The 25,854-nt window shown below is 38.2% G+C and overlaps 1 protein-coding gene across 1 annotated transcript in view; it reads left to right on the top strand.

Moving 5' to 3' along the window:
* LOC116333697 (CUB and sushi domain-containing protein 1) overlaps positions 1–25,854 on the top strand; it is a 422,781-nt gene that overhangs the window by 368,230 nt on the left and 28,697 nt on the right. Inside the window, 15 exon segments of the mRNA XM_039613940.1 lie at positions 1,553–1,666; positions 3,571–3,687; positions 4,061–4,132; positions 5,101–5,247; positions 8,340–8,528; positions 8,652–8,837; positions 9,169–9,366; positions 11,456–11,629; positions 12,707–12,880; positions 13,162–13,335; positions 14,592–14,780; positions 16,308–16,484; positions 20,640–20,825; positions 24,511–24,687; positions 25,193–25,378. Of these exon segments, the coding sequence (XP_039469874.1) occupies positions 1,553–1,666; positions 3,571–3,687; positions 4,061–4,132; positions 5,101–5,247; positions 8,340–8,528; positions 8,652–8,837; positions 9,169–9,366; positions 11,456–11,629; positions 12,707–12,880; positions 13,162–13,335; positions 14,592–14,780; positions 16,308–16,484; positions 20,640–20,825; positions 24,511–24,687; positions 25,193–25,378 (2,460 nt within the window).

The following is a 25,854-nucleotide window of genomic DNA, read 5'->3' as shown; positions in this document are numbered from 1 at the left end:
AATTCACCCCGTTATATGTCTATAAACATGCATTTTGGTATAAATGATTGCTTGTCAAGTTTTTTCTTTTCTCTCAGCCCTGTTTTTGTGTGTGTGATTTGTGAAAAGTAGCTTACTCATGGTGACCTTTTAGATCAACAGGGCTGTAATTTAAAAAAGAGAAAAGAAAGAAGAAAAAAAATCACACATTTCATAAAAGCCAGCAAGATCAATGTACCTTGCCAGTGGCAAATAGAACCCAGTCTCTTCTGGCAAAATATGAAACAATTTTTTTTTGTACAGAAAACCCATATTTTGACATGCCAGCTTTTATGAATGTAGAAAAGTTTCTTGATATTTGAATGATCTGTTGAATTTTTTAACCTTTTAATAATGCACTGGTAGCATATTATTTTATTTCAAGGATGATGAAGACATTTACTTTATTTTTTATCAGCTTTTATTTTCAGATTGAAAATTGTAGGTGAAAGCAGTAGTCCTAAAAGGATGCAGACAAACGCAACAGTGAGCCAGGGGGTAAAAGTCGTACTTCATACCTCCCCCGTATGAAGCAACATGAAAAAAGTGCCAAACCTGAGCCCACCACAAGTGAAGCCAATTTGGGCTTGTTTGGCGTAATTATATGCACAAATATTAAACCTCTCAGACTGTTTGACTGCAGGTGAATTTTACATTCACAAAACCTGCCAGAATGAAGTTCCTTCGAGAGGGCACTAGCTTTGTTATTGATGTGCTACCAAATTACAGAATTGTTGAACATTCTCAAGAAAATAATGTGCTTGTTTATTCTGTTTAAAATTGGACTTATGCTGTGAGGCACTATACGTCTCCTGGAAGTGCGAAGCATGCATTAAATCACCCGGTAGATTTACAACACTTTAAGATGGAAAACCTTTCTTGTTTTTCTTTGGAAGGCAAAAGAAGCAACATTAATCTGGTGCTCGCTTCTTAAAAAATACAAATCATAAAATGTCAGAGTTTTTTCCCAAAGTTCATAAAGATAGACTCTTTCAAGCCGTAATGTAATACACTCCATTTAGAGGGCTGTTGATTGTGAAAATTGTTGTTCCTTCTCTCTTCACTCCTTATTTTCTGTAAAGCGATCCTCTCCTCTTGAAACAGAAGGGGATAAAATCTGCACTCTTCATTTGGTGCAAATATGTACTCATTTCAGGAAAAGGCGATTTTCGACTAGTCTTCCAACATTAGTCATTTTAGTAATAACAAAATAAGAAGCTCTTCTTTGAAGGGATATACAAAGAGATACATTGCAACCTGGCAATTATTTTAAAGATTTGTAGAAAGTCAGTGTGTCATCTGTATTAGTAGTCGATTGCGTCTGTTTAGAGTATTTAATATAGGCTTTTATGTACTTATTATTATCCATTAGATTGGGGTTACAAATAATGTAGTTTCTTAAAAACAGTTGTGAACCTATCAGTTGAAATTTTATGGTCAAGGTTTTCTTTTCTTTGCCTGCTTCGTGTAATAAATTAACAGAATTTATAATTATATATATGTATGTTATACAATATAATTTTTCCCATTTTAGGTGATATTGTGAAGTATCGCTGTTTACCTGGATACACGCTGCTTGGAAAGGCAGAGCTTATGTGTAAACTCAACTCTCATTTGCTCTTTGAAACCCCGCCCCCAACATGTCAAGGTAAGGCATATTTTACAGAAATGATCTATCCTAATATCTAAAGTAACATTATGTTGTTATTATCCTCAGTGTATAGTTGGTTTCTCTTAGGTTAGCATGCATATGGTAAACAGAATATACATTTTTAAAATGGTTGGTAGTTCTTTGCTTTCTGCACATTTTAGGAACTGTCAAAAACAAAGCAAACCAGAAGTTATTGTTGTTGGGTTTTTTTGTTTTTTTTTTGCCTATGCCAAGAGAATTTACTATGCAGGGACAGATTAAAAAAAGAAGTCAAAATCAATACAGCAGAAGCTGAGATATCCTGACATTTAATTCACCACAAGCTCCAGAATCGACAGATCCTGACTTTTCATTATTCAACTTCAACTGTCTTTTTGCAAGATCATTCCTGCCTAGTCAACACCCACATTTTCTAGGCTCCCAATTTTGTTGACAAATTTCTATCCACAGCCACAGGATGTATCCTGCAGCTGCTCTAAGTGGTACCCCATGTGAATACTAAACCTATATTGATGTTTAAAAGCAGTTGTGGCCTCTTTTATTTCGTAGTCTTGAAAATGAGTCATGGTTTTGAAAATTAGTCCTATTCAAAAGTGTAAAATTAATTACTGCTTATATTTATCCCACTATTTTATGTACTAGTACTACTACTACTACTACTGCTAGCAGTAGTAGTACTAGTACTACTACTACTACTACTGCTAGCAGTAGCAGAAATATTAACCACTGGCATTATATAAGTATGTTAAGAATCAGAATGAGCAACTTAGTATCTCTCTTCTATGCTTCTATAATATATCTCTCCCATAAAAGACATGTTGTTTCTCCAATCACATCTCCAAAACTTTAGTTATTGTTGTGTAATTACTACATTTGGATTCAAAACATATAACCCATCTGCATAAAAGAAGCTCAGCGTCATTCTCAGGGAGTTGTCATGTTTCCTGTAGGGTAATGCAGGTAATCACTTATTGAAACACATACTCACAGTAATAAAACTTTTCAAAAAATCAAAATGATTTGAAACATTGTGGCAAAGTTATTTAAAGTTTAAGCATTCAAATGTTAATGGTTAGGCTATAGTTTAACCACACTGATGCTAATGCAGTCAATCTCTCTGGAAGAGTCTTAGGATTATGCATTGAAACTGAAAATGTTAGCTAAAAAGTACGTAGCAGCTTTTTATTTTAGCCGGTTTCTCATATATTCCAACAATGGGCATAATACTTTTGTAACACAGTAGTTCATTGTTGCAAACAAATGGCATGTTTGGTTTTGTGAGTAAAGATTCCTCAAAAAAAATGTTACATGTTCAGTTCTGCTAAGATGACTGGTAATTCTGTGAGACACACAAAAAAAATGATTGATTTTCATTATTTGAGAAAATGAGTTTCTTTCCTTCTATAGCCGAGTTTTAAAGAAACACATGGCTTTCTCCATCATGTGAAACTCCTTTTCCTCTATATAAAAAAAGAAAAGAAAGCATTATTCTTATAACAGGAATTCTAACAAAAATCTCTCTTAGAGGATCTAGCACTCCTTTTGTGTTTAATCCTGTTAACGAAACAAACAACATACAGGAAAATTGAAAGGGTTCTGCAGTTATTTTGCTCAAGACTAATAAATGGGCCATTTTTAAAGGATGAATCAGTGGGCATGCGGCCGTCAGGTTTCACATATGCTGACATTTTAAACTGTTACATGACTACCACGCATCTAAAGCAAGTCTAAAACATTTTTCACTACAGGTTAGTTGCATACTGCATGCATTTCCACTTTTTTGTGTGTGTTAAAAAGCATAGGCCTTCCATTAAGGAAAGCCAGAATCAAGGCTGTATTTATTATTCTTAATTTTTTTACATTTCTGATAGCTTTAACTGGCTTTTTGGTTACCTCTTCAGCCCAGTGCCCAGCCAATGAGGAACGGTTTTCATCCTCGGGTGTGATACTGAGCCCTGGGTTTCCTAGCAATTATCCAAACAGCCAGACATGCTCCTGGTTGCTGCGTATGATTCCAGGTACAGTGTGTATCCTATCTATCTATCTGTCTATCTATTTATCTCTGGGGTTACACATGTGTGTTGGAATAATCTTGTGAATGAAGAATACTTACCATCTGCAGCTAGATGCAACCAAAGAGACTGATCTCTTTACAGCGAGGACAAAATTTTGTGAAATGACACTCAAGCTGTGTGTTATTTACTTAACCTTAACCTGCTTTATTCTTGGACCTGATAGACCTATGTATCTGCATTTGGTCTTTCAGCCTAAACATGCATACATTTGCATACGCCTCTGCATGTGTGTGTGCATTTGGTATACACTATGTGTTGCATGTTACAGTACATTTGCATGTGGCAGTAAATGATTGTGTTGTTTCCCCCCCCTCAGGTTACACCATCAATATCTATGTCGAGATGTTCCACAGCGAGAAGCAGTTTGATGAACTGGAGATTTTTGATGGTACACAATCCTTTCCTACATTTGTTACATCTGCATACACACGCATACTCAGATCCAGCTTTAATTTATGTTTTCTTGTTCAAAATACCAACAGTTCAGTTAATAAGATACATAATACTTAATTCTCATTTGGGGTGTTAGGAATTTACCCCACAGGACTTCCAAGTAGGTTATGGAGCAGGAAATTTGTGTACAGAGTAGATAGTGTGCTCTGTGTATAATTTTGTCCCTTTTTTGTGCAGTGTATATTAAGAACTTTATGAAGCTATATTAGAATAATTTGAGTAGTGACAGCTAAAAATGTTAATTTTTATACCAATAAACATTATAACAAGCTACCCAAACACATTTTTTTTTAAATATGCAAATTTTACTAGAATTCCCAAGCAGGGTGAACACATTTGCACATAAGTTCTCTCTCTTAGTATTAATCTTGGCTGGTCCAGACCAATGTAAGCTCCCTCTGATATTTCTGAGATTAATGACATCACAGAAGAAGCATCAGTGACCGGGTTGTTTTCTAATCTATTGAAGCATTACTGAAAAGAGAAAACTGTCAATAGATGTTTCTTAATCTTTTTTGTAGACTATTTGTAGAACGCTGTTCAGCAAATGATATGCTACAGATGCTATGGTATTTAAAAGAAAAATCACGAATGAGTTGTGTGTCTTTTGTAAACAAAATCAAACGCAGACACTGTTCAAGTAATCTGGAGGTAGCAAGTCACTTCTTGAAATTGGTGATTGTGTGTACCTCATATCTTTCATTGTCGCTTCACGTTAGGCTATTTTTCATCTGTAGATATGCATGGAAACTCATATCTAAGAAATTAACATCATCACATTGTTCTACGTTTCTTTGCAACAATTCAAAATGACAAAATAGCGTATTGTCTAAAAAGGCACATCTATAAAAATTGATCATTTATTGTAAAAAGCTCTGAAAACTAAATTACTTGTTTCATTAGGATCTTCCGGACAAAGCCCACTGCTTGTTGCGCTAAGTGGGAACCATTCCTCTCAACTGAACTTCACATCAAAGACAAACCAACTCTATCTACGATGGTCCACTGACCATGCAACCAACAAGAGAGGATTCAAGATACGGTACTCAGGTACATCTGGTATCGCCTGAATTATTGATGTTATTATTTGATTGAAATAGAATATCCTTGTGCGTTAGATGAATGTCAATTTTCCAATGTGAGTTTTCTGGAAGGGGCTGCTCTCTTATTCTGCTTTTAAACACAGTACCTGGAAGTACGTGCGACCCCCTGTGTTAAAACTGTGTTTTTGACTACTAAATTAGCTGCTCTGTTCTGCTTTAGTGAATAACCATCCCTAATGCTTTTCTTAATAATGAAAGTAATTCATCAAGGTTGCAGGTGGGTGAGCAATGATTATTTAGAAAACATTATATTTGAATGCATCATGCTACTTACGAGCAAAAGAGAATTAGTAACTCCAATTTGTTAATTTGTCAGATTGAGCGAATTAAATCTGTAGTGGCTTGCCAACACTGTGAGGTTGTGTTGGCTTTTTTAGATTTAGGGTTGTAAGCTAGTTCACCACTTAATCATTTTAACTTGTTAAGAATTCGTTAAAGACAATCCCCCAATCTTAGTCATAGAAAAAATAATTTATAGTGACACTAATCCTATTTGGGTTTAGAAGGAGTAAGTCACAAGGCCTGTCTCCTGGCTCTGTGTACTGAAGGGAAAAAAATAAGTGTGATATATTTTTGTCTTTGGGTTATATCTGCAAAACAGCTTAAAGTAACAGAATTGTCTTTCCCCATGGTGTCTTATTGCATCGACAACAGCAGCTCTAGAGAAAACAAAAAATTATAGGTGGGATTTTTCACTTACTATACATTATTAATGATCTGGAGCTTTACACTGAAACTGAACATATCTAAAGTACAGTTTGTATCATAAATATATGTTTAGAAATGTCTTCTTCTTTGACATGCTGGTGTGCTTATGGCTAGGGGGCAGGAAATGTATTATACCTGTGAGGATCCTCAGAAGTATATACTATAAATGTGTGTTGGCAGATGGAGTAAGCTGTAATAATCACTGTTACACTTTTTTCTTATTATTCTTTGTGGACCCAGTGTATTGTTTGGCTGTGAAATGAACCCTGCGTCATTTTTATTAATTGTATGGCATATATTTATCATCGGACCATCCTGAAAGCTGGGATAGCCTCATCACTTTTATATATATTTAATAGTTTCACTTGTCAAGATTCACTTGGAAATTCTTTACCCATCTTTCTCTCTCTCGCTCTCTCTCTCTGTTTTGTTGGTTTTGCCTTAATGCATACAGGGAGCGTTCTGTTCAGGCTGTAAACAAGAATGGTAGTTAGTAAATTTTAAAGAAGGTGTCAGCAGTGGTAGTAGGATAAATAATATATGTCTCAGCATGTCTTCACAGCACATGTGAGAGCAGAGCCATTCCATTTTTTCAAATAAACAATTAAGGTGATGTATTCATCAGCTAAAACTACTACAAACGGAGCTAAAGTCACAATATACAATGCAGTTAATGTTAGAGGAATGGTATAAAAACTAGAGTAAAACAGAATAACAACATAAAGGTGGAAGCAGTTAAAATAAGTCTAAATGAAAGCTCAGGAAAATAGTTGGTCATTGGACAGACAAATGGAATTATTGTAGATACATAAGCAGGCGTAAGAATAGATTTCAGTGTTGATATAGACCAAGACCAAGTCAAGGAGTCTCTGCTCTGTACTCAGACAAGAGCAGCCTTCATCAGAATGGTTTTAAAAAGGGTAGTTATAAATAAACTCATCCAGCTGGATACAATAAGCAGGGATGATTGCTGGACTTTTGCATTTAGATAAACCCATTTGTGAAGACAGTAGGTTATCAGTGTTAGTTGGCCTAATAATAGGCAGTTAAAGGTTTGGTGAAGCTACGGAATATCAGCTCTTTGCTTGGGCAGTAGTAGGATTTAAAGTCAGCTGGTAGATACATTAGGGTAAAAGATGGTGTTAGAAAGCTCTGTTTTAATGGCAGAGTATAACAGAGAACAACAAAAAAAGATACTGACCACAAAGCCTCAATATTATTGGGCTTCCACAGGAATATCTGCTCAACCTTTGGTAGAAATTCTGTGTTTACTGGCATCTCATTAGCTGATGACTATCTGGTAAAATAGATAATAGCAGAACTGACACGTTTTAGATAGATTTTTGTCTCTCCGCGGTTCATGACCCTGTGTTTGAAGATAAAAGCTCTTCCTTTACTGACTATGCTGGTTATTACTGCTTACTTATATATGCACAATTCGAACATTTTATTGTCTGATGGGAACTATGACAGAAAAAAGGAAAGGAAAATCATATGAAGTACCCTTTAAATTTTCCTGTGACTAAAACTTCCAGAGATCTTCAGTAATAAACAACAACTGATACTCTGATGTGCTGGTCTTGAGATAAAATATTATCCTAATGGAGCCTGTGTCCCTTTATTGAAATTATACACAGTGAGATATAAAGGAGGACCCTAAATGAATAATGATTATGCTACAGAGAAATGCTATGATAGGATCATAGCTATGATAAGATCTGAAATAATGAATCAAAGGGAACAGATGACATATGACACTTCTAGGAAAGAAAGATTTACAGACTCTGTTGTCCTGATCAGAGTGGGAATGTCATTCCACTAATGTGAAGCCAAGAGGGAGGAGAGCCAAGATCAGGTGAAGCAGTGACCACATCAGACAGAGAACTAAGAGCCAAGCGGCCCTTGAGTGCTGTGTTCTAGCTACTGTTTAGAGTGTTATTCATGCTCTACCACACTTACACTCTGCTCTAAGAAGACAAAACACTGCACTACTTGGAAAAGTTTTAGAATAAGTGCAATATCTTCTTCTAGTTTATGATTATTCTGTTTGCTTTGGGATTATCTTGACAAATTTGAGGATTGTTGTATGCTCACTAAGTTCCCTAATAGATGGCATTTACTTTTTGTTTTCTTCAGATTGCCTGGAGTGTTACAATTAATGTCACCAACTTTCCAGACTTTCTTAAACTCTTAAAATGTCACGGCAGTTAGTTATTTTTAGCTTAGGAAATCAAATTATTTGTACAATTTGACTGTCGATTAAGCTATCCGCTGAGAACACTTTTTTATTGTTTGTCTTCTCTCTGTCTCTCTTTGTTTCTCTGCCTCCAGCTGCTTACTGTAGCATTAATGATCCTCCTCTGAATGGCGGTGTGGTCAACCGAACCAAACTTCGCCCAGGTAGCAGACTTCAGTACTTTTGTAATCGTGGTCACAGGCTGGTGGGCTCAAGCAATGCCACCTGCAAGCTCGACTCCAATGGGCTTTTCCAGTGGGATACCCCGCCGCCTTTTTGTCAAGGTAAAATTTTAAACCAATTATTTCTCAGTCTTCTTAGTGATATTGAACAAGGGTAAAAAGGATTAAAAATTTGCAGTTGTAAAGGATTCCTCCTGCAACACTTTTCTTTTTGTTGTGTGGCAGCTGTCTCATGTGGCATACCTCCGTCACCGGGAAACGGCAGCTTCCATGCTTACCAGTATACTGTTGGGAGCCAGGTCACCTATCAGTGTAACCATGGTTACCACCTTGACCCAGGTGTTCCGATGACTGCCATGTGTTTGGAGGATGGCAGCTGGAGCAATGCTGCCTCAGTCTCCAGATGTCTACGTACGTATTTCTAACAATGTATTAGTTAACAAAAAAGTAAGCACTGGTAGTTCTAGGAAAAGCTAGAGCCTCTAGCTGGAAGCTCTCTTCTCAGTGTCCAGGATGCATTTTGAGAAGATGACTCACACATCATTTATTTTTGGAAAAAACCTTTTGTCCACTAAATCGTTAATTAATTTGGAGTTTGTTTAGAATTATAAATAAGTAATACATTTTAAATTGTAATTTATACAAATAGTACATTATCAGAGATTTTAATTAAGAATTAAAAGTCACCTGCCGTTCAGTTACATTTTATATAACTGTATCATTTCATAAATTATTTGTCCAGCGGTCCACTGCCCCAGCATTGGCGACGTCCTCTCAGATCACATGGCCTACCGCCTAATTTCTGGTAGGCTGGGAGAGTTTGGTTCTGTGGTGATGCTGGAGTGCTCAACTGGGTACTATTTGGGTGCGGGGCATCGGACTCTTCGGTGCCTTGCCAACCGAACTTGGGAGGGGTCAGATGCCCCAGCTACCTGTAAGAGTAAGTACTGATACACACAAAGACACTATTATGACTGTCTTATGTAGCTCATAATCAGCTGATCCCCTCCCTTAAGTGCATGATAATAAAATTAGTATTTGGTGCACCTTCTAAATTTCCTCTAGTAGAATTATGCTGAACATTATTCATGAGTCAGATCATACATAAAACTGTCAAGGTTCAGCTGTGTGGCAGGCAGGATATAGGACCCAAACGCAGGACTCACAACACGGGAGGTTAACTGAAAATGGCAGCTTTATTGCTGGGAAATCCACCATAACATAAACTCACAGAAAACAAACAAAAGCCCTGAACATAGTAACTAAGGACTGAAACTCTGGAAAACTAGAATGTAAGCTGGATCACAAGAAAACAAACCCTGGAACTGAGAAGCTAGGACCTAAACAGGCACACAAGGGAAACACACAGCAGTGACGGGGTTACGACACGACAAAGAGCTAAGGAAAACAGGGGTTAAATACACGAGGGAGTACCGAGGGAATGGGAATGGGCCGCACACAGGACAAGGACTATCAAAATAAAACAGGAACAAGAGACATTTACAAAGATGTGCCCGTCATTTATTTATCTTTTCTTCCAAGGAGTCCGACTTTCATGTAATTTTTTTAAACTAGCCTTAAGCAATAGTTATCCACTCTTTCTGAAAGTTTTCAAAGTTTTTCTTTTGACATCGGCTGCCTATTTTTTCTCATTTTCAGTCCACCCCTTGTATCTGACCATTTTCAGAGGAATGGGCTTTTGTTCACCTTGGTCAGGAAAGGTGAGGTCAGCTGTCCTCAAAATTACTGAAGCAGTATGAGATCATCTTGACAGAGAACTGAACAAAAGGCAGTGAAAATTCAAAAAAAGAGCTTTGAATATCCTTCAAGAAGCCTGGAAAACCATTTCCAAAGACTATTTAAAGAAATGATGAGAAATTTTCCTGAGAGATTTCAGACTGTTAAAAAATAAAGGTGATCATACAAAATATTTACTTTCAAGACCTTTTAAATGGCATAAATGTTTTTTGCTATATGTTCTGTATTTCAGGTATGATTTCTAATCAACCTGTTTCCCATTTTCCTAGCAAGATAAAGAAATGAGGGGAGACTTGGAATAATTAAAGAAAGCTACTTTCCTAGCATAATTGCTATGTTTAGTTTAAAAAAAAACAACAACTGTGCTTTTCACCTGCTTTGAGGGGCAAGCATGCATGTGCATAATCCTCTGTCATCGGTATATTTGAGAGGGAGCTGCTTTATGTGTGGTTGTGCGTCAGGTTTTATCTTTTTCTTCTACTTTTTTTGAAATTAGTTACCAGGGGTATATGTGTTTCGAAACGCCTGAGGATATTAACCACTGCACATTGTCTAGGGACTGTGTCTCTTTCAAACAGAATGCAGTCTGTGCTTCCTAAATGTGGGGTATATGTCGATAGTAGTGAAATACTGTCTGTACAAATACAGTCTTACTATGCAATGCATCTTTGCTGCTTGTTTCATAAAGAGAGGCTGTGACAGAACATTGGGACTTTGACAACTTTCCAGTAGGCTACAGAATTTCATAGTGTTGCGTAATATATGACATGCCAATGGAGAAGTGAAATGTGTACACTGGAGAAGTTTAAAAAAAATATTAAAATTTTAAATGTATTTTACATTAAGCCAGTGGTTTAAAGACTTTATTCGGCTACATTTTTTTGTTAATTTCTCTAGGTAGTGTTTGAGCTGACCTACCTATCATTGCAGCAGTTTCAAGGGATTTGGCAATGTAACAGAAGTGTCTGTTTAAATTAGCCAGTGACTTTAAAGCTGTGTCTCCCAGGATATTAAGGCAGAATGAGGTTAAATCTTCTGAAGGAAATAAATTCCTGCAGATATTGTGTTGGAAAACAAAAATTTAGCATGTTTAAATTTAGGATGGTAGTCTTGTAATGCTTCATTTAACTTACCAATCATGATGAAGGCTTGACAACACAGACCACTTTATTTGTAGATTTTGTAAAAGATGGAAAAGTATAATTTGCAACACGATGTTATGTAATGTGTAATTTGTTACTTTGTAACGACACATTTATTTCATTATTTAGTTATCTCCTGCGGGGAACTTCCTTCCCCACCTTTTGGTACCAAACTGGGGACGTTGACCACATTCGGAGCAACTGCAATCTTTATGTGTAACCATGGCTACACGCTGGTGGGATCCCACGTGAGGGAGTGTGGCGCTAATGGGCTGTGGAGTGGTGTAGAGACCAGGTGTCTAGGTAATGTCCATTAAATGTGATACGATGTTCAAGATGTTGTGGTTTATCCTAAGTCACTTTGGCACAAAAATGAACAATTTGACTCAAAATATAAGTCACTGGAAAAGAAATGTAGCAAGCTGTTAAAGTAAAATCAAAGTCTTGACTCATCTCATATTACATTAAAGAGAAAAATCCAAACTGATTAGTACCTCACTAACACCATGGAATAGATCACCTGAGTCAATGTAATGAACAAGTAAAGCCTATATGTACAAATTTGATAAGATAGCCCATTGTTCATATTCATGTTACCCATGCAAATTTCACATCCACCCTCATATTCTTTTGAGATTTTGATGAGTAGGCAAAATATAATAGTATTTGTCATTCGTTGATAGAGATGATGTTCGCTGACCTAAAAAATCAATAATAATACTATCTCTTAAAATTAGAAATAAGTGTCTACTTGTAACAACTTTAGAAAGGCTAGTTATTTTTAACTTTTAACCTTTGGCAATAACCAAGTGACCATTCAGAACTGGGTGGACTATTTATCTCGAGAATCTTAAGATGTGGAGACATGAAACTGTTAATAGGTATAAGTACTAGTAAAACTGGTCATAGTACTCAGTCGCTGATTCCATTAGATACACAAACATCAAGAAAAAGGGATCGACTTTGAAACACATCTGCTAACAGATGAAATAGTGTCAAATACAATTCAGAATTTCTTTACACCTCAGCTCACAGGAGTCTTGCAATTTATGTACTGAAGCTTTAAGTAATCTCGGGCAGATGTAGTGCATGAAAAAAATTGTTTAAAGGACTGCTTTTAAGAGACTTTTGCCCATCTGTAATTGCTGCAAGTTTAGAACTAAAGTCTTTGAAGGATGATTTGCAAAGGCAGACATTTGAAAGTTTAAGCATCTAAGCTCCTACATATAATTTGGCAGTCCACAGTGACTGCTGGCACAATGAGCCAGAATGTGTTTAAAATCAGGGCTCAGCACACAAAACCAGCTTCAGTGATGTGTGAGTGAGTTAAAGATGTGTTTCATTGTGCTGTATTAATTTCTGTCACTTTGCTTCTCCCAGCTGGCCACTGTGACTCTCCAGATCCTATAGTCAACGGCCACATTAGTGGGGATGGATCTAGTTACCGTGACACAGTGGTATACCAGTGCATGTTAGGATATCGCCTAATTGGCACATCAGTCAGAATCTGCCAACAAGACCACCGGTGGTCTGGAACAACACCTGTCTGTGTCCGTAAGTTCACAATACCAACAACATCCTGGTTTGGAGTTAAAGATTGTTTGCTGCTTTTGTCAAATATGAAAAGCTAAAACCTATATTGTTATATAAAGAAAATCTTCAGAGACATCACACAATTTATTCTTTTAGCATTTACATTTTTTTTCAGTGAATATATCTGTGCACCAACCTTTAAAAAAGTTGAAAATATCACACAATATCAAGAGGGAGAACCACAATACTTATTCCGAACCTCAAGTTTCTCATCACATTTCTCTCCACTCTTTCTCTCTCAGCAATCACTTGTGGTCACCCAGGCAACCCAGCCAATGGGCGGACCAATGGCACCGAATTTAATCTCAATGATGTGGTCAACTTCACCTGCAACAGAGGTTACGTCCTAAGTGGAAATGCTCGGGCTCAGTGCCGACTTAACGGACAGTGGAGCAGCCCCTTACCAGTCTGCAAAGGTCTCGTCCACATTCATTAACACAGAGCTAGCAACACATGCACATGCTTGTAATGCTTTATTCTGTTAAATCACCTCTATAGATTAGAGTTTTATATTATTTTTTTTGTCAAGAAAGTAAATGTACACACACTCTGTGTTAGTGAAATAGAGAATTTAACTATTTAACACTATCTATGTAGCTTTTTTTCACTTTTAAAATCATAAAATCTATGTGTGAGGAGCCAACATGATGCTATCGACATCTGTTGAGTAAAATCATAACCAAATAAAAGAAAAGCTTCAATGACAAAAATTATCCCTAGGTTGTATTGTAAAAAAACAGATTTTCCTTTAAATTGTGGATTGCTGTGGTATGTTCAGCATGTGTTGACTGAATTTGCTTCTACCCACATTATGTAAATGAAATTGCTTTTGGAACCGAGTCTGCTGCTAGTAAAAGAGAGAACACAACAAAATCTTATCTGCGAGATGAATTCAGACACAATCAGTGTATCTCCAAATAAACTAATAAATTCATTCGTGCACAAACACAGCTGGGTACATGTCCAGAGACATGCTCTTATCCTCTGCTAACCATGCACGGTCATTACAGTATAAACCTCTCTAGACCTCTGGTAGTGTAACAGTTATGATATACTCAAGCACGCACAAACACACACAAGCATTTTGCAAAGTCATGAGAGCAGATCGATATAACGTAGTTGCTCACATGGTTTCCCATTGAAGCGATTCATCCTCGCTTGCCTGCTTGCTTTCTCCATCTCCCCCACATTTTCTCTCTTATCCTGCTCTCCCTCCCTCTTTTTACCTCACAGCAGCAGCTGTCAATTATGAGACTGAAACTTTCTTTGTTCCCATAGGGTGCCAAACACACACACACACAAACACACATAGGCGTCTCCCCCATGGACTTGAATTTGAGTGAATGTCAGTCTCCCCTGCGACATGGGGAAAATCAAACTCCACTCCTATTGGACTGGCATGTACCCAGAGAGAAAAAGTACAAGGGACCGGAGGAGGGAATAGGGAACAAAATGCTTCAAAAAACAGAGCAGGGTATGACAAAAGAGCAGTTTAAAGAAGACCAGAGCAGAGCAGCATGGATGATATGAAATTGTAACTTCGTTAAATGGTAATTGAGTATTCAGTACTCAACCCCACAAAGCTCCCAAGATATATAGCCATCACCTTTATATATGCTTGCATATAAAAACTATGTAAACACTTAAATGGCTCTTCTGCTCTCTCGTACAGTGGTGAACTGTTCTGACCCCGGTCATGTGGAGAATGGCGTGCGCCAGTCCGGCCTTCGTTACCCAGAAGTCTTCAGCTATGGTGTGACTGTAGCAATCCACTGCAAACGAGGCTTCTACCTATTGGGTTCTGCACTCCTTACATGTCAGCATAATGGACTGTGGGACCGGCCAATCCCTCGTTGCCTAGGTATGGATGAACAAGTGAAGGTGGTGGGGGAAATATTTGGCTCGATTGAAAAAGTGACAATAAAGCTGTAACAGAAGCAGATACTGAATGAGAGCCATTACCTTATAAGCAAAATGTCTTTCCTGTTGTGAACAGAAGAATTTGGGGATTTTTTTATAAGAACATGCCTTCAAAAAAGTAGTCACAAGCAGGTGGCTTTTTTTTGTTTTCTGGAATAGGCATTTGAGGATTGAAATAGCCTGAAGAGCCTTTGAGAGTAGGATAAGGAGGCGTGGATGAGAGAGTGAGAGCAAACGAGAGGGTTCAAGAAAGAAAATGGGAAGAAAGTAATCATAAAAGAAAAGGGTATGAAAGAAAGAGTCGTAAAGGTTTGAGTATGATTTGTGTGCATGTGTGTTTACAGAAAAAGAAAGTTGGAATGTGTCTCATAAGGCTATAGGTGGTCTTGTTAGAAAGCTACCATTGCTGATAGAAACAAAGAGATTAAACTAGTGAGTGATAGTGAGAAGGAAGCAGATTCACAGATGAAGAGGGGAACAGAAGGTGAACAAAAGCTTAGAATAAAGACACAGGAACAGAGGTGTTGAGATGAGAAATCAGACAGAGAGGAAGGAAGGGGCAGACACCGGTGAAGCACTTGGCGTCTGTGCATCGAGCATTGCATTCGCGAAACAAGGTCTTATCGGAAAATTGGGGGGAAAGGGGTGATGACAGAGGGGCAAGGAGAGGATGGAGTAATACAATTTGGGGGTGAGGAGAGATATCGGAGGACAAGTCATTTGGCAGCAATAGAAAATCGAGAGCAGTTCCATATCAGTGTCCTCCAGAAACTTGTGCTTTGTAAAACATGGATTTCTCCGAAGCTGAAGAAAAAAATTGGGCGTCTGTTGCTTAAATGCTTTGGAATGATTTTTTTTCTAGTTTTCTACATAGAAGAAAAGCAGAGATGCTTTCAGTGTTGTCTGGCTGAAGTGAATTTAATTTCAGATGAGTTATTGGTTTTCTCTCCCTCTCTCAGGCAATTCAGTTAAACTCAATAAGCTTTACTTGCATGCCCGTATGCCACAATGTGGTGTAAGCAAGGCAGGTTTAATTATTTATGTGCATAAGTTTTATTGTACAGTTGCAAAGTCATAATAAGTTGTCTTGTATTGGTTAAGGTGCATATCACACAACCAAAACATCCTTGGTTGTCTTCCAGTTCACCTTGGTTGAACAGCTAACGCCTCTGTCTCATGCTACATTTAATGTCTACACTTCTTTCTTTTTGCAGTCCCTGTTTGCGTATTTTCACACAAGCATGCACACACAAAAACAACAAGGGCTTGCATTAATCCCACCCCTCTTTTGCTGAAAACACTCTCCTGTTTGCTGTCTCTGCAGTGACCCAGCTGCACAACCTGAAGCAATAGTATCTGTAATCTATAGTTGGACGCATCCACACTCAAACACACATTCAGAGACATACACAAACACTCACACACTAAACCCTTCTTTATCTCTTTCAATCTCTTGCTGTCTCTGTAGCTATTTCCTGTGGTGACCCTGGTGTACCCCCTAATGTAGTAGTATCTGGGACCAACAGTTGGACATATGGTTCAGTTCTGCAGTACTCTTGTCTACCTGGTGGAGTGCTTGTGGGCAATGCTACTCGCCACTGTCAGGAAGATGGTACATGGAGTGGAGCACCACCCTACTGCACTGGTAAAGTCAAAGTAGTTGATATACCTGCATGTCTAATAGACACGATTTACATTTTGTGCAGGATTAGGGCTAAGTTGAATGATTCACTGTTGCTGTCATACATATTCGCACCCAAAGCACACGATAAGTCTGTACCTGTTTTTACACGTAAGGCAAATGTACCACATCTACAGTGAGGCTTTCAACAAGGAAATCTGTATCCAGAAATGCCTTTTTAATAAGGCCTTGCAGAACACAATTACTAAGATAAAATATTACAGTATGGCAAGCGCCCCTGCTCACAACAACAGTGTGCAATTTGTGCCAATCAATCAATCTTTATTCCAGACTCATGATTCATAAAAACAAGCACGACAGTCATGTAAAACACATCAACAACAACAAAGAAAAAATACACCCAGATCACCTTCCCACAAAGAGACAATTGTACCAGTCTCTGCTGGTGTTGAGCCACCTTTGTCTCTTCAGTGATAAGCTCATGGCATTAGTATAGGCTACATGAGGTTTATTTAGACTCACCTTCCTATAGTTTGTCCACAAGTATGAAGTATGCAGAGATGTACAGTGTGCTCTAAAAAGAGAACTCTTCTGGTATTTGAGCTATAATAAGATATTTGACCTCATTACAGACAATAAGATTATTATTCAACAATTTAAATTTGGAAAGTCTTAGATGTTTGTCATCATTGGTTCTACAATGATGACAGTGCTCTTACGGGCATGGTATCTAATATCATGTTCCAAACCATAAGCAGAATGTAATGTATGCGAAGGAGCTGCTGGAGACCAGAACTACCTGGACTGAAGACCACAAGATTATCTGCACATACACACAGAATTTGTATTTGTTTATTTGTATCTATATCTTTACTGTACCCTGAGCTCTGAGAAAAACAATTTTGTTTGACTACGCCTTATTAAGTGGTCTCTAAGACAAAAAGGTTCATGCTGACTTTGGAGCTACTACATACTGTCACCATCATTATATGATCATTTCTAGAGTTTGCTTGCATGTACACTACCAGTCAAGTTTGGACATTTAATGGGATTTAATGGGTTTGCTTTATTTTCATGACTATGTACATTTTAGATTTTCACTGAAGGCATCAAAACTATGAATAAACACATATGGAATTATGTAGTAAATCTCAAAACATGTTTTATATTTTACATTCTTCAAAATAGCCACCCTTTGCTTTGATTGCTGCTTTGCAAACTCTTGGCATTCTCTCGATGAGCTTCACGAGGTCGTCACCTGAAATGGTTTTCCAACAGTCTTGAAGAAGTTCCCAGAGATGCTGAGCACTTGCTGGGCCTTTTGCCTTGACTCTGCGGTCCATCTCATCCCAAACCATCTCGATTGGGTTAAGGTCAGGTGACGGAGTGCTGGCCAGGCCATCTGGCGCAGCACTCCATCACTCTCCTTCTTGGTCATATAGCCCTGTTGAAAAATAAATGATGGTCCAACTAAATGCAAACCGGATGGGATGGCGTGTTGCTGCAGGATGATGTGGTAGCCATGATGGTTCAGTGTGTCTTCAGTTTTTAATAAATCCCCAACAGTGTCACCAACAAAGCAGCCCCACACAGTCACACCTCCTCCATGTTTCAGAGTGAGAACCATGCATGTAGAGACCATCTGATCACCTTTTCTGTCTCGCACAAAGACACAGCAGGTGGAACCGAAGATCTCAAATTTGGACTCATCAGACCAAAGCACAGATTTCCACTAGTGTTATGTCCATATCTGGGCTCTAATCTGAGGTGCCGTTAACTTGCAATTTCTGAGGCTGGTGACTCAGGTTAATTTATCCTCAGCAGCAGAGGTGACTCTTGGTCTTCCTTTCCTGGGGCAGTCCTTATGTGAGCCAGTTTCATTGTAGCGCTTGATGGTTTTTGCACCTGCACTTAGGGATGCATTCAAAGTTATACCAATTTTCCGGACTGACTGACCTTCAGTTCTTAAAGTAATGTTGGGCTGTCGTTTCTCTTTACTTGTTGATTGGTTCTTGCAATAATATAAATTCAAACAGTTGTCAAATAGGGCTGTCAGCTGTGTACCAACCTGCATAACACAGTCTATGGTCCCAACCCCAATAAGAAGGCAAAAAAATTCCACAAATGAATCCTGACAACACACACCTGTAAAGTGAAACCATTTCATGCGACTACATCATAAAGCTCATTGACAGAAGGCCAGGGGTTTGCAGCGCTGTTAACAAAGTGTCCCTACTTTCAGGAATCTAAAATATAAAACATATTTAAAGTTATTTATGATTGTTTTCTTTGCTACATAATTCTATATATCTTGTGTCATATATTTGATGTCTTCAACATGTATCTACAATGTAAAAAGTAGTAAAAATGAAGAAAAAACATAAAATGAGAAAGTGTGTCCAAACTTTTAACTGCTAGTGTATACATACTATGCAGAGATCTTGTCAGATGGTAAACAGTACCAGTAAAGACTACAGAATAGCAAAAACTCACTGATCAAAGGTAAAAATAGTAGAATTCCAGGGAATTGAAGAATGAAACAAGTGTTTTTTGAGAACAAAAGATTGAGCTATTAAAAAAACAGCAACACCCCATCTGGAACAAAAACAGTGAGCCGTACCCCACAGGCAAGTCAGTACGAAGACATCTTTGTTTTGCCTCAGCATAATATACTGTGAAGTATTAACTGGAACTGACAGGTATCTCTGACTGACGGACAGGCTCCTTGTGTGTTTCAGAACCACTCAATTCTTCAGCCGTATTGTTTTTTGATTTTAGATCAGAGGGTGTGATGTACTGTATTGAGGAAATGACAGTGGTAGACAGTCACCTAAGAAACCTCACATTATGATTGAAAGTTAGTGCTCTATGAATATTTATCTCTGGATTCGATTTTCCACTTTCCACAGTTCCAGACATGAATAACATACCAGAAGAGACGCCATAATTTTAAATCAGTTAATCAATTTAATAAGTGACAAATTGCAGCAAGCTGTTTATATCGTTGATTATAATTACGTACCTTCCAGCTTACTGAGAACCAACCACCCCATGACCACGCTGCCCTTCATCCCACATGTCCTCCCATTTGTTCTACAAAAACAGATGAAGGGAGAAATTATTTGAACATTTTCAAGCTGTTAAAAAAACTTTGTTCAGTTTTTATATGCTTTTTATTGCATTACAAATTTATGAACTATGTCACCATTTGACAGTTTTGCTTGTGTAAATTATCTTGACAAAGTATTTTATGTCATTTTTATCACCTCTGCAATTTATCACAAACACAGAGACATAATGATCTCTTACATGCTGGAAACTGAGCACACGTTATACTACAGGGCATATTTCCTGGCTTGAACTACACATGTTAGAAACAGGCAGGAATAGAGAGGTGGCAGAGTCCTTGTTCACTTCTCAGGTTGTAAGCATTCCTCTACACTGGGGTTGCACAGATCTCACAACACTACAACCGATCATTTCTAAACTCAGCATCAACAGTCTCAACAGCTGAAATGCAATAAGCTTACTCTGCTGGCCTCAAAACAGAGCACTCAGCAGGGCAGAATACATCCTGCAGCTGAAGAACTCATTGAGATGCAAGACACTGCATTTGGCGCTGTACCCTGTTAAACTCACAAATCCCTACCGATGGAATTTAAGCTGCTAAAATTGTGACACGCTCAGTGCTTTTAATGCTAGAACAATTTGGTATAGCCTAAATGCAAAGTACAGTTCTACAAAGTTTGCATGTCTGGGTATGTGCATCTATGTGTGAGTTACTGTATATGAAAAGGTTAAGCAGGCAAATTGTGTCATTGCAATTTCTCCAGTGCATATGCTGTTTAGTTGATGTTGTTGACCTCTAGGATGAATGCTTGCGTGTATTTTTAGCATAATGATCCCAGTGAGAGACGACCTCCTGATCTAGCATTTTACCATTTAGTTGCACAAAATCACTAAAACCTATTAGAACACTAATGGACATGACTGCAGCAAGTGTATTTGGATTCACTCTGCAAATTGATGTGGTTTGATGTGTTTCTATGTTTGTGTCACAGCAGTCCAGGATTATGTTGGGGAGTGGGGGAGTCGTTTGGTTTTTAAGAGCATTGTTGAGTTTGGTACATTAACTTTATGCTTCCTTTCTTGCTATAGGTGTGAGTGCTGGAATCTGTGGAGACCCAGGGATCCCTCCTCATGGTGCCCGTATAGGAGGAGAGGAATTTAAAACCAAGAGCCTTTTGCGCTTTAGCTGCGAGGCAGGATATAACGTGATTGGGTCAGCCGAGAGGACCTGCCTTCATAATGGCACCTGGAGTGGTACACAGCCTGTCTGTCAAGGTGGGAAGTGTCAAAATGACCATTTATATTCCTCATGTTAGGTGAAAGTTTGGCACTTGAACTTGAGTGAAACGTAAACTGCAGCTTACACTTTAAACAGCATATAGAACTTTTTATTTATTTAGTTATTTTCTGTCATAGCGCTGAAAATCGAAGCAGTACTTTCTCCTTGACTCGAGATAGATATTTATGGGCTCTTCTTATCTGTATTCTATTTATATAGAGCCTTTAAAAGGCTGCTGCTTGCTTTATACAAGAAATTTAAATGTGACAACATGCTGAACTGTCTGTTTTGAAAACATACACTTTGATGGCAAGTCGTCTTTGTCTCTTTTGAGGTTACCTTTGGGCCTCAGACTAGATTCTATAAAACATTGCCTTAAAAATATACCCTGATATAAAAGGAACCAAACAAGATTTGCTTATAAAGTCTGTGTGGTATATGGATTTAATCATTTAGATCTTTATCCTAACTATTTTCTTTTTTGTGAGAGCTGTAGTGATTTAGATAAAGTAAGAGCGAAGGGCCCATATTGGATAATTGATATTACACATATTTATTGAGTCTTTGGGTTTTCGTAAACTTCATTTTAACTCATTTTACTTCAGTTTTTTTAATGTAATATGTTGGCCAGACTGAGATGGTCCACCATACTTTGCCCATATGTGATACAGATAGAGTTAAATATAGAGGTTTTATGTTACAAATGCTGATATTACACTTCTTGGGTTTTCCGTTTATTTTATTGCGTTGAATATTAATGAGCAGCTGCCTCGCAGTCTGCCATTTTTCATTTGCTTGCTAGAGACACTTCTGCAAAACTGATCTCCAACGTCTCTCATCGGCGTGCAAAGCATGCTCTTGGTTTGCTGCTGGCTCTAAAAGTGAAGGCAAGAGTCTTTTTTGCACTCTTGCCACAGTGCAAGTTGCTGTAAACTTTTGTTGGCACTCCCTACTTGTGCATATGTGAAAAATAACTGCGGTTTGGGGTATGATAATGCAAAATGAATTACTGACCTCTGCAGGACCCTCTCTATGTTCTTGGTCTGGTTCTCGTTCAAACATAGTTGCATCCTGGGTTTTTGTATTACCAGCTGACACTTACAGGGTTATAACTGTAATCACATAATTAAGATACACAACCAACATTCCTTTGCCACATTGTGATTGACCTATTAGAGTAGGCTGGGCTATTTGGGAGGACATCTTAAAGAGACAGGAAAGAAAAAAACGGCGTGTTTCAGAGTTTGTGCAGCAGTTTGTTTTTTACTACAGTATGTGTACATACTTTAATCCTAAATAAAGCCATTAATTTTTAAATTAACTTTATATAGGCTCTTGAGCGATTGTAATTCCTCTGCTGATTTTTCAGTTACTCACAGAGACGCATAATGTAAGACGATTGTTGAATTTAAAATATGAAGACTCAAGTTTGTTTGTTTGTGTGCATGCTTGGACACAAAGGACTGAAGTGTGTCACTCGTAAATAAGTTGGATCTTTGACAGCACTGTGTTAATAACCTGCATCCTATAGTCGACAACAACAGTTTCCAAAGACACTCTTTAAACCCACGGGAATCCAGGGGAAATTAAAGTGGGTCCCCCTAGAACTGTAGAGACACTGGAACCATTAGCTGCTGCCTGTGTAGCCTTGCCGATTTTCACCACAGATATTCAGGCCGAGTAAAGCAGACATGGTCTACACTGTAGTCTGATGCAAATTTTAAATTCAATTGGATAGACGATTTATTCTCGCAGCAATTTGAGTTGTTAGGTCGAGGAAGAGGGAGTCACAATGTATCAGTGCTCGTTTATGTGTCTGTGACACAAAAAGTCACCAGTATACTAACAATAGGACAAAGCGTACTTGCTGTTATACGTAAATTTAGCTGCTAAATTGCATTTATTTGTTTGACATGTTTTACATCAAATTACCATGCTTTTTTTTAATTCGCTGAGTTGTTACAAAAGTGTTTCCAAGCCTGAAAATGGCATGTTTTAGAAATGCTGAATCTCATAATGTGTTTTTTTTTTCCTGTTGGAAATCATTATCTTTAGACTGTATGTGTTTAAAATAATACAGATGGGTGGAACTTTAAGACACAGAGCTCTAAACTGAAATTATACTAAGCTGTTGTGGACAGTGTGTGGTTGAGAAACTGCAGACAGTCTCTAATTTTAACCTCTTGTAAGTCTTGACTTCCTTGCATATGTGGAAAAACTGACGTAAATATCAAGTCAGTCGTACAGACACACACACACACCTTAGAAGTGTGTTTGTGTTTGTGTGTGCCATTGTCTGTGATTGTGTAAGGTAATTATTTATGTCTGTCTACAGTTGTTTTTCATTAAGCTAATAGTGGTTAAAAGCTGATTCAGAGAGGGTAAGACATCTGTCACTGACACACACAAATGCAAAGAAATCCATACACACTTCCAATTAAATACACACTCATCTACAAACTGTTACTCACAGATTTAAAGAAAAAAATAGCTAGCTGTCATAGACGCACATGCAGCTTTGGATGATGTGCTCCACCTACACGCTGCCTCACGTACTTTTGAACGAGGCTTTTAAGAGTTCTGGCTAATGAATGCCATCAATAGGTGTTTGATTGTTAAAGGCTGTCAGCTGTCATGATCTTATTAGCGAAATGTGCTGTGGCTGGTTGCTAATTTCTGTCGGTCCTGTTAATGTGCTGTGCCAGCAGGCTAAAGGTCGATGGCTCACTAGATAGAGTCGTAGTGCTTTCCCGGCTGCATTCATGAACCATCCCCTGACAATTTTGTCTTACAATCTACAAGACCAGCTGCGGCTCAGACACAAAGAAAACGTCCGCGGCTCAAAAGAAGACATCACGGAGGCTGACTTTTTCCACAAAATAAAAGGGAACCCCTTAGATTCACTTTAGGCTTTAGTAGAGGAACTATTGAAGCAGCTGTGAACATGAACACCAGTGTGACTTAATGAATGCTGCAATGTCAAGCACACAGCCAATCTTGAAATATATTTCTGTATTCTCTGTGCTCTCATCGCTGCAACTGTGTTCTCCCCAAAGATGACTCAGGAAGGACATTGTCCACAAGTATTGACTGATAATTAGCTCCACAGTCCTGCTGCATGACCCAGTGCTGCTTCTTGCCATCATTTGTTTTCCTCTACAATTGCTGTACCTCGCAGATGTTTGGCAAACAGTAAGCACGACCAGGCAGCACCTGACCTTGGATCTTTTGCAGGCGCTGTACTTGGCTCACTGGCGTTTTGGAGGTTAAAGTTAGTGATGTAGGGGTTTTAACAACTTCCCCTTACTCACTACGACACAACTCTAATTCATCTGTAATTAACTGCAAAGGATCAGTGACACACACTCCTTTTTTACATTATTTTATGCATTTCTGCCTTGATTGGATAGTGAAAATGGAGAGAGACAGAAACATGCAGTAAAAGTCTCACCTGGGGACGAGTGCTCAGCTTTGGGGTCGCCCTAGCCCAACAGCCTTTAATCATTAATCAGCTTCACTACCTCAAGGAGATATTTTATGTTATTTCCAGCTGACTCCAGTGATAATCTCATTATTGTAGCCCACAGCTGATCAGCCCTGAGGGACAGGAAGACAGTATTGCTTACACCGATATTATCGCTGAGTTTAATCAACGCTGATTGGTATTTCCTCACCCCTCAGCTGTATCCTGTGGTAACCCTGGCACCCCAGCACATGGCAGAATTGTCTTCAGTGACGGCATCACCTTCGGCAGCTCAGTGGCTTACACGTGCTGGGAAGGCTTCAAAACATCAGGCCTGACCACCAGACACTGCACAACCAATGGGACGTGGACAGGACAACCCCCAGATTGCACTGGTAGGATGATCATTGCTGTCTGAGTGATTAGTTCAAACAGCATGGGATTCTCACACAGCCTAGAAGCGCTGATTAAAATATTATCATTATTGTTATATGTATAGCAGTGTTTTTCTTTAGCAAATGGTTCAAGAGTAGCATAAATTGTTCAGGGACTTGGAAAGCAGCTGCTGTGTATCTTCTGAACTGCACAAGGTCTCTTGTGTGAGAGATTTTAAAGTTTAAAGTTTAACAGAGGCAGACAGATGTGTAGGGAAAGGGGGAAAAGGAGGTGGGAGGTAGACAGAATGAAGTTGGAATGTGCTTCAGGGAAGTTACAGTGAGAAAGGAGAAAGAAATTTGAGTAAACGGAAAGCACAGTTTTTAAGACATTTTAGAAAGCACAGTTTTTAGGCTTTGGTTTTAAATGATACGGCTCTCATCCACAGCTCCAGGCTTACTGGCACACCACTGTATGACAGATTTAGGCTCACTTATACCACAACATTTCTGTTACTTCCTTTAGTGATCAGTTGTGGAGATCCTGGGACAATAGCCAATGGAATCTATATAGGAAGAGAGTTTAACTTCAACCACACAGTGATCTACCGCTGCAACCCCGGTCACTTGATGGAACCACCTGGACATGGACGCAACGTTCTGCGCTGCATAAAAGATGGAACCTGGAACCAAACTAAACCCAGCTGTAAAGGTATGAGGAAGTAATACTCTACATAACTGTTTCCATAGTTATGGATAAAAGCATGAAATGTTAAACTAAACCAACTAAATAAAATAAATATTGTTGAAAATTTACATGCTTACATGCAGAAATATTTTTTTTTGTTCAGTTCTGAGATTTTGAGCTATTTTGCTTACAAAACATGTTTTCTTTCAGACTGGTGGAAAGAAAATGTCCATTTCTATTTTGGACTGATTTTATAAAATCCAAAAAAAAGAGAGAATTATAATAAATGTTTGTTTTTTTTAACATATAGAGTATGTGTGGCAATGTTTTGATGCAAAGCTTTGTTTAGATTAGCCCACTGGTTAGGAGAAGTTAGGGTATACGTATGATAATATTTTCTGATATATGAAAATAAAAAAGAGGGATCCCTTCTGTAAATGTCTATGATTTACCAAAAAAGTGAAACAAAAATATTCCGATTTCTTTTCTAAAAACATTTG

The sequence above is a fragment of the Oreochromis aureus genome, linkage group 1 (genome assembly GCF_013358895.1).
Source record: "Oreochromis aureus strain Israel breed Guangdong linkage group 1, ZZ_aureus, whole genome shotgun sequence".
Classification (NCBI taxonomy): Eukaryota; Metazoa; Chordata; class Actinopteri; order Cichliformes; family Cichlidae; genus Oreochromis; species Oreochromis aureus.
The sequence above is the reverse complement of the archived record's forward strand: the minus strand, read 5'-3'. Positions and strand labels throughout refer to the sequence as shown.